The sequence below is a fragment of the Larimichthys crocea genome, chromosome VIII, assembly GCF_000972845.2.
Source record: "Larimichthys crocea isolate SSNF chromosome VIII, L_crocea_2.0, whole genome shotgun sequence".
NCBI lineage: Eukaryota > Metazoa > Chordata > Actinopteri > Sciaenidae > Larimichthys > Larimichthys crocea.
Window position 1 is genome coordinate 19,584,484 of NC_040018.1, and position 11,245 is coordinate 19,595,728.

Genomic DNA, 11,245 nt, shown 5'->3' on the forward strand with positions numbered 1-11,245 from the left:
CAATCAACTCTCACATATCTTACATGAATAGTGAATTATAGTCTGTGTTTCTTGCCACCACTCACTACTTTGGGAAGGGGGCATATTCCTCACCTTGAAAATGACATAAAACAACAGATAAGGCATTGTGGGAGAGATACTGAAATAGCCTAACCATTACCTACAAAAGCTTAGCCCAAGGCAAAGAATGGGCCATCTCACTTCACCACTAGCCTATTGATCGAGAGTGCAGACCATCCCTTTATGCAAAGGACACAAAACATACATAAGATAAAAATCGATTTCATGTCGAAATATTCAGAAAACTGAAAATGTGATTTATATAAGCTGCCTACATAAGTGTTATTTTGGAAAATGCCCTTAGCACAAAGGCGAAAAAAAATCATACTCATGCTGAACAAGCAGCTGTTAGTGCTGAACCTATAAATAAAGACTGTGGAGGTCACATGTACCAGATCCCTCTACTTGATATGAAAGTTTTCATACTGTGAAGCCTGGACCAACACATAGCTTACAGAAACTCTCTCTCTCTCTCTCCCCCTCTCTCTCTCTCTCTCTCTCTCTCCACAGGTGGTGTACAAGATGACATAATAAGTCAGTTTTTTAGACGAGATTAATTAAGACTTTTGCATTCTCCATATTAAACATTATTTATAGCAGAAGCCCTGTGATGAGGCAATGAGTAAGAGATTCACTGGAATGAATGTTTGTTGACAGCGAGTCAAAGAATTTCAGGAAATCATACCGTGATCTAATTTATTTGCCAAAGTCACAGCAATGCAAATAAGTACTGTATTTAATATAAATAACTTTAGACGACAAAACAACATGAAATATCATCATCAAAACAAACTGAAAAACTTTACTTGTATTGAAAATGAAACATGAGCTGTATACTAAGTATGATAGTTACAGTTAATTACAATCATGATGAGCAAGAGACTGTAGACTGTGTCTAATTTATTTATTATATAACCCATTATACCAGATGACCTCGGATCCATCTTAATGCGTGCCAGACTTCCATCCCTTCACTTTCTGCTTCGGATGTAACTTTCTAAAATCTTCATCAACAAGTCCGCCTCCTGAAACAGAGATAACACCATGTAAGTTGTTGAGGATTTTTGGAGAAAGAAAAGAAAAGAAAAGAAAAGAAAAGAAAAGAAAAGAAGAAACGTTTGGACAGTGAGGGTGCTCACCTGATTTTTCGAGCGGCTCTCTTGTGTATCCACCTGCGCTTGCAACGCCACCCGCAGGAACTCTGGGAGAAGCTCCCCGAGAGAGCTCTGTTCCGCAGGCACGGTGACTTCCAGCGCATCGGTGCCCTGCCCTTCAGCCGGAGGCAGCAGGAAGGTATCCATCACGCTCTTCTTACCCATGAAATGTCCTGCCAAATTAGAGAAAACGCTCGTTTATATGGACTTCAATTGAGTGAGACCTGAAGGAGAGAAAAAATTTACGCACACGGCAAAATATATCATGGTTAGAAGCAGATATTGCCATCATATATATATATATATATATATAATATATATATATAATAGATATATATATATATATATATATATATAGATATAGTGCATGACAATGTAGAAAATATAATATTTTAATAAACAAAAGTAATAAATTAGATTATTTAGATTCCATCCAATCCAAACATGACTGATTGGTCCATAGTCATTAGATCCAGAAGATGATTCTTACCTGTAGCCCAAAGATTGCCTCTTGGGTTCACCTTGATTTTTGCAACTTTATTCCTAAGCTCAGTCAGGTCGAAACTGACTGCAGCGGTAAAAGATATGAACGAAAAGAAGACAAGATAAGTAAATAAGCCACACTGGCAAACATTGTTCAGTGAAAACCCTTTCATCTCAACGCGGAGAGGCGAGCTGTCCTCCAGGGCGCAAATTTCCAAGTGTCTCCTGTTGGTCATAGATTGCGCATACGCACCCTGCTTTTATAGGCTCTCCTGTGCTGGGTGGGCTCTGTTTATGTTGCGTGTACTTTTTACTCGCCGAGCTGCGTAAATCGAAATGCACTCAGTCATTGACGAGGTCTCACTGTGCCGCGCCTCTGGCTGTGCGTCTTTTACGCACAGCACCATTCATCTTTACTTAAAGGCAGGTGTTTGTTTGTCAGCCACCCAACCTGATGAGCAGCAATATATCAATGTTCAGTGGGGGCTACTTGCTTTCGGGTTGATTTTATTTCCCCTGGTTAGAGGTTGAAATGGTTTTTAGAGGTTTTGGAAAGGTGAATACATGATATGGATGGAAATACTGTGCACAAACACCAGTGTATTTATATTTCTTCTCTAATACACTCATAATGTTCTTACAGTTTATGCCAAATATTATATACCACAACATACAACAGTATACTTATTATTGCCACCAGTAATAGGAGCTCTATAAACTGGACACTGAAATAATTTCTTGGAGGTTGTCCACTATTGGTGTGAATTGTGTGATCAGGTCCACAAAATGGCAGATAGCTAATACTTCCTTCTAAGATAAGAAGGTCCTTTCACCCCTCCCGCTCTGTTGGCCAGGCTCGGCCCCTTTACAATGTGCAACATGACATTTGGCCAGTTGCAGCATGCTGCTGTGATCACCATCAGTCCTCTGAGGACAGGAGAACCTGCTGATTCTCTCAGCTAATTTAGAGCTGATAAGACAGACGGCCTCTTTGTCACTTCAGGGTGCTAAAGTTGCAAGTTAGTGGAGTAGCTGAATTTTGCATCTTGCTCTTTTCATAACCTTTGGTATTCACGCACACATATTTGTTATTTCAGGCATTCTGTACAGCTGAATGTCAGTCCAATTAGAAGATCATCTGACCATCACAGCATCACTCTCACCAAGTTCACAGATTAGATAAATGGAGACAGCCATGGTTTTAAGCAACACTGCAATTTCTTTCGTGATGGATATATTTGCATCTCAGGCTTAAAACAACTGATTCATAAATCAAGGGCTACAATTATACCACAATACTTGGTTCCTCTGTTCCCCAAGGGCATCACCAAAATGATAAAGTGATTGTAGAAGCACCTTCTACAATGTTGTACCAATACCAAAACTACACGTTAACCTAAAATACAGTTAAGTTTTAAAAGGGACTGATTTAAGTCTGATCTGTTTACATTGCTAATCCCCATGTGATTTCACGTTTAATCGTGATCATATAAGCACATTTGTGACAAAGTGGATTGCAGTGGTAAGATCACCACCTAACACATCAAACGGTCAAGGTCTTTGGGGTCTAATGATGACGGCAGCCAAATGCGTTCAATTTAAGACAAAGTACCTCAATAGAGTTTCAAGTGGATCCATATTAAGATTATATGTTGATCCATACTGCTGTATGATTACATGCCGGTGTTGGATAACCCCTGCTGAGTCCACCCTGATTGAAAGAACACTTATGTGTGCTCACATTGTGTAAGTAAAGAGAACAGCAACAAGGTTAATGCTCAAAGCACTAATGAAGAGCTCAGCCCACAGAGAAAGAGGCCGTGCCCGTGCCCCACTCCACTGACCTTTATATGAAACTTATCAAACAAGCCACACCACCATTTAATTTGCAGGAAAACGTAAGCAACAAATTATTTCAGGCACAGCAAATTGACCTTAAATTTGACTACGGTTGATGTCTTATAAATGTGATTGCATTTAGCTTAATTCACTATTTCTCTATAAAAGAATTACTCAACATTAGTAATAATGCTTTAAATGGAGATACTGTTCATCACTCACTAAAACAAATACTGTTTGTTTCTGTATACTAATAAAACAGATGTAGACACAATAATCAGTCCACTTGAGATGTCTTCTACATTTTCAGATCAGAACAGCTCTGTCACATAAGAAAAGCGTATTTAATTCCACCACTGCCTGGTAGACATCATTTACTTGCCTGTTAATGTTGAGCAGGAGCCAGAAGAAAATAAGACAAAGAATTGAAATAATCCATAGTGGATGGTAACCAGATTTCATATTTAATATCATTCATATTCAGTTGTCATAAAATACTTCACACATCTTTTTCAAAGACAATGAATTAACAGGAAAAGAAACAAGACTGAATTTATCTCGACGAATGCTGTTTCACATTCTGAGCATTACAAATAAAGATCAATTTCAAACTAAACCTGGCCTAGTTCCCTCACAAAAATATTTTAAAGCTCGGATTTTTCAAATGTAAACACCCTATCCACATTTCTACAAAATGTTCAAACAAATGGTACAAAAGAGCCAGTTGGGTTTGACAAAGTCTAACTTAATTCTGTTTTGAAAGGCATGACTGAGGTTTCCTGGACATAGTTTATCCTCCTTGAGTCCTGAAGTTTGGGGACCTCACTCCCGATGGACCAACACAAAGAGACCCAGCATGAAGAGAACAGCATACTGCAAAATGAAAACACAGGAGATTTAAGAAGTTAGACAGTCACACTAAACATTTTGAGGATTAAAAACTAAGTAAATCTTGTCAGCTGTGACTAGGTGCGATGGGCTTGGTCAACTTACTTTGAACTTGGGGTAATCGTTCATGAGAATGGTGACAATTCCAATGTATGGCACAAACCTGGAGATGATAAAAATGTGTAAAGTTAAGAAATTTCATAGGTGCATTATGTCAGTTTGTAACTGATAACATACTCTATGGTACACAAAAGGTCTACAACTAAGTCAGTTTTGTAACATTGTCACTGGTGTCAAGTTCTGCCACGACATGAATTTTGCAATATCGTCATCAACGTAATAGATGTTTAAGCGTAAGATTAATGTGTTTTACTGTGGCTGTGATGTCAAAGCAAGGTATCAAGTATCGTTTTTAATGCTAGTCAAATCAAATCGGATTTTATTTGTATAGCCCAAAGTCACAAAGTACATTTGCCTCGAAGGGCTTTACAATCTGTGTAGGGAGTGACACCCTCTGTCCTTAGACCCTCAGTTCGAGTGAGGAAAAACTTGCCCACAAAAACCCTTTAACAGGGAAAAAATGTGGAAGACACCTCAGGAAGAGCCACAGAGGAGGGATCCCTCTCCCAGGATGGATAGACGAGCAATAGATGTCACGTGTACAGAACAAATCAACACAAACATACTGTACAATTACAATGAATGATAAAATGATTACAGTAGCAGTGGAACCTGTGATAGAGGTAGAGAGACACAGATGCACAGCGGCAGCAAATCATTAACTAACTATAAACTGTAATGGAGATATGGTAGCAATAATGACAGTAGTAATATGTGTAGTGGACGTCGCTAGTGTTGTATCCAAGTTTAAAATTTTGGTATCATGACAACCTTAGTGGAAGGTACAAGCAAAACATGCAGATTTCCTGGTTGTTGGCTGCAAGAACCAGCACAAAAGTCATTTGGTGAGAGTAGATGAAGAAAGACCAAGGGATTAACTCATTTTTTTAATGGAAATGTCCCAAAAACAACAATTTTTGTGCCTACGCAAACCATTTGTTTACTGACTGATTTTCTCAACTAGGGCTAGTACAAAGCAGGATTTGCTTCAACACTCAAGTTCAAGGAGGGATCTATACTGACTTCCAAATGAATTCAGGATTTTAGGACCTGCGCAAACCTTTTGTAATTGAGTGGTTTGCAGTTTTAATATTTAATATTCAGGGAGAGTCAAGAGAAATTGTGTGAACATTAAGACGTGTGTATGTCTGTGCCTGTGTCTAAGTGTGTCACCAGGGGGAAACGCTTGTTATCGGGTTTGTTTGTGAAAGAGAGGGGGCAAGTAGGAAGCCCTTATTTTCAACTGACGGCTATCTTTTGTCCAGTTTTGCTGTAATTTGGCATCATGCAGAGAACTTTGTCCAGTAAAGGTGTTTTTTTTTTTTTGTCCGGAGGGCAGTTACAGAGTAGTTTTGGTCTGAACAGGTTATGCTGGACAGACCCTTCACTATCCCTCATGTATATCTGGAAAAGCACAGATGAGGATGATGAATTCTCTGATGAAAACTCTTCTCTTGTTCAATTATAAATTAACTAGTGAAGATAACAGAACAACCCAAATCCCGAGATCTTAAACAGCAAAGATGTGATTGTGCTGCTGTTTTAATATGGCCTTCATATGTTTCCAACCAAAGACAAACTGGGCCTTGTACTCAATCCCATCCCATTAGATTGTACAAGTGTTAAGTTTATTGTGTCCCATCATCTGCAGAAAAGCCTTGGAGACACATATTGTTTTGTCTTTCCAATAAAGACTATTGAATTTATTACAGATTCTCTATTCTGGTTTGAATATTCCACTTGTGAGGTGATGATGCTTTAAAGTAATATTGTGTAACATTCCTACTATAAAATAACAGATTTTAAATCATTTTGATGCTACACTGACTTGTAATCGGGTGAATGGAGCCCCTGCCATGCCTACTCTGCGCCCTGTACGCCTGTTTCTGTACTATGTAATTTTGAAGAAGTATGACACACTTTACAACACTACATCACACACTACCACCAATTTCACTGATTTATGTGATTTATGTGATAATATTTCAGACAGAAAATGTTCTTTGGTTTTCCTACTGATGCTGTGATGGACATGGACATTAAGTGAACTGCTGTGAACTGTACATGCTGTTAGCTAATGTTAGGTCAGTTAACTTATAAGCCAGGCTGCCTGGGCTGTGAGCTTGGAGCACCGGGGGGAGTGTTAGTGTTTGTACCAAAGGCGTTTTGGACCACTGAAAAGAAAAGGTTTTCAGGCCCGGGTACAGGGGAATGCTCACGGGGAGCAGAGCTAGTGTCATGCCATAAATGGAGATGGGCAAGTGGGCAATGTAACCTGCCTCTGCAGACATAGCAGAGATTTAGAGACCTAAGAGTATGTTGATGTAGGAAGCTAAGAAAAGAAAAGGAGCAAAAGACCAAGCAAGAAGCTGTGGGATATGAATAAATCTGGGGCTGAGTTTTGTGAAATAAAAGGGTTACTCCTAAACCCCACTGGACACATCTCTGGAGCGTTGCGTACGCGCCACGATTTTGGTCCACCTGCAGGCGACTTTGTTCTTCCAAACATGCTTCTACCTGTGTAAATACGCTATGTAGTTAATTAGTTTCGATTTTGTCTGTTTTTACAACCAGCAGTTTGCTGGGGTATTTTATTTTGAAAATCCACCGGATTCTCTTTTTTGTGGTTTTTCTGTGCCTGGCCTCCTCCTGATCGACGTGGTCTGTGTAAACAGACGCGTGCTGCTCATGTGAAGCGTCAAAAATAGAACAGGCGCATAATTCACACGTAGCCGAGCGTAGAGACGCGTCTGAAACGGAGCACGGCGGAGCTGGTGCGGTTTGATACATTGACTAGAATGCCTGCGTATTACTCATGATGGCGCGACGCTCATGCAACACACCGCGGACGGGCCAGATGGGGTTTGGGCATTAAAGACATACACCCAGCTCAGTTTCTTGCTTTTGAACTAGCTGGCTGATATGTCTTGTGTTGTTGCTCTTGCTTGTGGTTGTTTGCAAAGTTGTCAACAATTAATAACAACTTCCACACAGTGTTGCTGAAAATATTTTCCATCACTGAGCCATCGTTTTGACAGATTAACATGGAGGGCGACCTCTGCAACCATAAAGTTAAGTAATTCATACGCAACAATATCTACAAACATATGCAGACCACCTGTAGTAGTAATAAGCTGTTGTCTAGGAGTGTTGTCTTTGACCTCATTGTCTAGCAGCCACGTTGGTAGTCTATATTGCTACATAGCCTAAATGTCACGGCAGCAGTGTCTGAAGTTTCTTTAGAAAGCCCAACAATTGTGATGTGTTAGATTTAAAAAAAGGGTTTGATGTGTTGGAGAACAGATGACAAAGAAGGAAATCTGATAACAATCCGATAGCGTTTATCAGCCAGCAGCAGCTGATGTTACGAAAGAGGTAAGTGGCAGCAAGGAGGTAAAAATCATTCATCTGCTTGACATGAATAGTGACTGCACAATTGGTGTCTCTGCTCATCTTTTCTCTTCGTGTCTTTATATATTTATAGCATAATCTAAAAATCGTGCACATTAAATGTTATTGTGATCAAATTGTTTTTCAAAATTAAATGTCTCATTATCATTAAAATGTAAATTAAATCGCAGGTAATATTAGACTGGGACAGATTTTTCACAATCCTGCCTGTTAAAAGGATGAACCACCACAGAGTCTAACACTTATGGACTCTACCATACAGCAGAATATGTGACGTTATCTGTCGTAATATGTTGTTAAGATATCTGTAATATTCTAGATTCCAAAAAAGTACTTACCCCCTAGCTCGTCCAACCACGTCTTTTTTCTCCAGCCAGTGTTGGCCCTGCTTGTACAATCCTCTGTCGTCCACTGCATTGTTGTCCCCTTTAGTCAAGAACTTAATGTCTCCATTTTCCCTGTAGACAAAGTGTGAGTGTGATTTTAGACCACAATGTATAACCTTTCCAATGCATCTGTGTCTAGATGGGGACACATAAGACACACACCTCTCTGATCATTTCAGATAGCATTTAACTACTGTTCAACACTATGAATGGCATTCTCTGGTTTGATACACAGGCATGGTAATCAGTGATACTGAAAGTACAACTTTATCATAAACAATGCTAATAAAATGTCTATTCATACTTTTCGTGGATCTTTAGTACTCTGTGTACTATTGGGATCTCTCTGCCTTCTATCCTGAAGACGACAATCTCTCCGACTCTGATGGGATCCTCTACCCGGTTGGTCAGAAACAGCAGGTCTCCTCTGTGGAAAGCTGGCTCCATACTGCCACTGAGGGGAATGGTAGACACATCATAAAAAATTAGTACCACTGAGATCATCTAAACAGAAAATGTAATAATATCCAAAGCCAGCAAATTGAATCAGTCACACAGTCAAATTTGTCTTCCCAAACGGTGACATTGTTGTGATAACGCAGTTTAATTTAGATTACTAAATGCCAAATTAAGGCAGAACAAGGATCAAAATCTCAACACATATGACTTACCTGAGAACAACAACAATTGGACTCTCACTGCCAGTGACAACCATCAGTCCCTTCCAGATCATCAGCGCGGAGGAAACAATCATACCAAAGTTTAGCACCTGGTAATAGAGCTGCAAAGCAAAAAAAAATTTTTTTTTTTAACTTTTAAGCAAAAGTATGCCCATATAACTAATATTTAAGACAATTTCAAGTATAAACTAGGTTAAGACCTTTTTTGATAACTTTTGGATTTTTCCAATGGTGTGTAGAGAGAACGATACCAATTTTTTTTAAACCGGACTCCTTACTCAAGTATATTTTTGAGTCTGTCACATAGAAAAATAAACACAACCTGTCTTTATGGATGCGACGATTAGAGATTTTGATGGTATGATTATACTCTATATAGAGAAAATTTCCATTTATTTTAATACACAACAGACTTATAAAATGTTGGTGAGCTTCAAATGAATAACAAAATGCTAAATTAATGCTTCTCCTGCACTGTTGCTGTTGGTGGTGGTTTATGTTGCACCAAAAGCCGAACTCACCTCTACTTTGTTGACAATACACTCAGTTGTCTGAGCCTTGAAAGTTAGAAAAATGTTTTAAAGTCCTTAATGGTACCAGCAGCTGTTTTTATTGCATTATGTACAGTAACACTGATGTATTTTATATTTCTTGCCTTTTAAACAGTTTATATCTTTTTATATTTGCTATATTTTTTATATTTCTTTACACTTGTATACATTTTATATTGAGTGTTTATTGCTTCTTTTTTCACCGGGCATATGAGGGAAACAGAATTTCAATCCTCTGTGTATCCTGTACATATGGCAGTGTTGACAATAAAGTCGACTTGACTAATCGCTGCATCACTGATGCTGATGACAACAGAGCAAAACCCAGAACAAAAGGCAGCTTCCAGCAACAACATCGATCCCGAGTCACGAGTGAACCTTATTCTAGACTCCTGGACACTCTGTTATTGTCACTTTGGACTCAATTTGCACCACCTCTGCTAAATACTGTGACTTTCATTCAGTGTTTACAGACAAATTTAATTGTATATCATTTTTATCTCTACCGTAGGTCTATTTTTTAAATTTCTTTTATTCTATTTTTTACTTGTATATAGTTTTCTATTTATAAAGACCTTAGCACACCTTGACACGTTTCATCTCTCTGCACATGTTGAATTTCTTCTTTGCACATGTTTAATTTCTATGCACATGTTTAACTTATTTGCACAGGATTTAACTTAAAAGCAGATTTAGCTCATAGGTGAACTTGAACGTATGGTTACTTGTAGTAAAGTTTAATTTTTTTGCATGCTTCTTGTGTGTTTACTACGCCTCATGCTGCTTTGGATCAATAAAGTATCTATCTATCGATCTGTACCAATACAATAGTGAAGTCACATGATGATCTGCTTTGCAAACCTCTTGTAGCACATTATTTAAAGGGAGCTGCACATACTGAGGTGAACATGTAGTCAGCTAACATTGGCTGTGTTTATTTTCATGTGTGATCTTTTAATGTTATCATGATGATGATGATTGTGGCATGTTGGGCTTTTAAAAACATGCCACTTTCATAAGCGCATTAATAAACACACCATTAAGACATTAAAATGTAGAGTAACTCGTACTTTGAATGATTTATTATACTTTTACTTGAGTACAGATTTTCAGCACACACTTTATGTTTGAGCTCAGACTAAAGTCAGATGTATGTGGCGTTAGATGTGAGGTAGCAGCACATGACGATAGTGTGGCACAAACAGGGAAACAGCTAGCTGCGCTGAAGTCTGGATTCATGTTTAAAACACGGTTTCTACGTCTTTCACGCTGCAGCATAAAAAGAGAGAGAGATTTAAAAACACGCCATGTGCATGAAACATTTGAAATGTTGCTAACAAGTGACGGACAGGCTGCAGCGTTTCGCGGACGGCTCGTCAGCGTTAGCTCCGCGCTTTACAAAGAAGCGGTAACGCGAGAGAGAAGCTCGGCCACCTACCTGCCGCTTGTTCATGCGACGAACATCGTCAAGAAAGTCTAAAGATAACATGGTTGCAAATACTACTGGGTAGAAAAAAAAGCACTTAAATCACATTAAAACGTTTAAAGTAACGAGCATATGGATGCACGGTCAAGCAGTGAAACTTGCATCCGAAACTTCCGGGTGCGCTCAACCGGATGTCCCTCCCCCGCTCGTGCGCGCTGTGTTGAGGTGTCACTTCAGGATACGAGAG

The 11,245-nt window shown here is 39.0% G+C and overlaps 2 protein-coding genes across 2 annotated transcripts; both read right to left on the reverse strand.

Moving 5' to 3' along the window:
• Positions 1-750: 750 nt before the first annotated feature.
• nmbb (neuromedin Bb) lies at positions 751-2,187 on the reverse strand. The gene is made up of 3 exons (XM_010732424.3): positions 1,705-2,187; positions 1,200-1,387; positions 751-1,085 (listed from the first exon to the last, which is right to left on the reverse strand). Exons 1-3 carry the CDS (start codon positions 1,931-1,933, stop codon positions 1,032-1,034), a joined length of 471 nt encoding a protein of 156 aa, XP_010730726.2. The 5' UTR covers positions 1,934-2,187; the 3' UTR covers positions 751-1,031.
• A 1,787-nt stretch (positions 2,188-3,974) lies between these two features.
• On the reverse strand, positions 3,975-11,245 carry sec11a (SEC11 homolog A, signal peptidase complex subunit). Its single transcript, XM_010729116.3, has 6 exons — positions 11,011-11,245; positions 9,013-9,122; positions 8,646-8,795; positions 8,294-8,413; positions 4,530-4,587; positions 3,975-4,409 (listed from the first exon to the last, which is right to left on the reverse strand). Exons 1-6 carry the CDS (start codon positions 11,059-11,061, stop codon positions 4,359-4,361), a joined length of 540 nt encoding a protein of 179 aa, XP_010727418.1. The 5' UTR covers positions 11,062-11,245; the 3' UTR covers positions 3,975-4,358.

Excerpts from the sequence above, each read along its gene's own strand:
- nmbb (XM_010732424.3), bottom strand. The coding sequence starts at position 1,933 with ATGACCAACAGGAGACACTTGGAAATTTGCGCCCTGGAGGACAGCTCG. Across the intron at positions 1,388-1,704 it reads AGGCAATCTTTGGGCTACAG|GACATTTCATGGGTAAGAAG; the intron begins GTAAGAATCATC and ends CTAATTTGGCAG. Across the intron at positions 1,086-1,199 it reads AGAGCCGCTCGAAAAATCAG|GAGGCGGACTTGTTGATGAA; the intron begins GTGAGCACCCTC and ends TCTCTGTTTCAG.
- sec11a (XM_010729116.3), bottom strand. The coding sequence starts at position 11,061 with ATGTTATCTTTAGACTTTCTTGACGATGTTCGTCGCATGAACAAGCGG. Across the intron at positions 8,796-9,012 it reads CCAATTGTTGTTGTTCTCAG|TGGCAGTATGGAGCCAGCTT; the intron begins GTAAGTCATATG and ends CATTCCCCTCAG. Across the intron at positions 4,588-8,293 it reads GTGGTTGGACGAGCTAGGGG|GTTTGTGCCATACATTGGAA; the intron begins GTAAGTACTTTT and ends TATCATCTCCAG.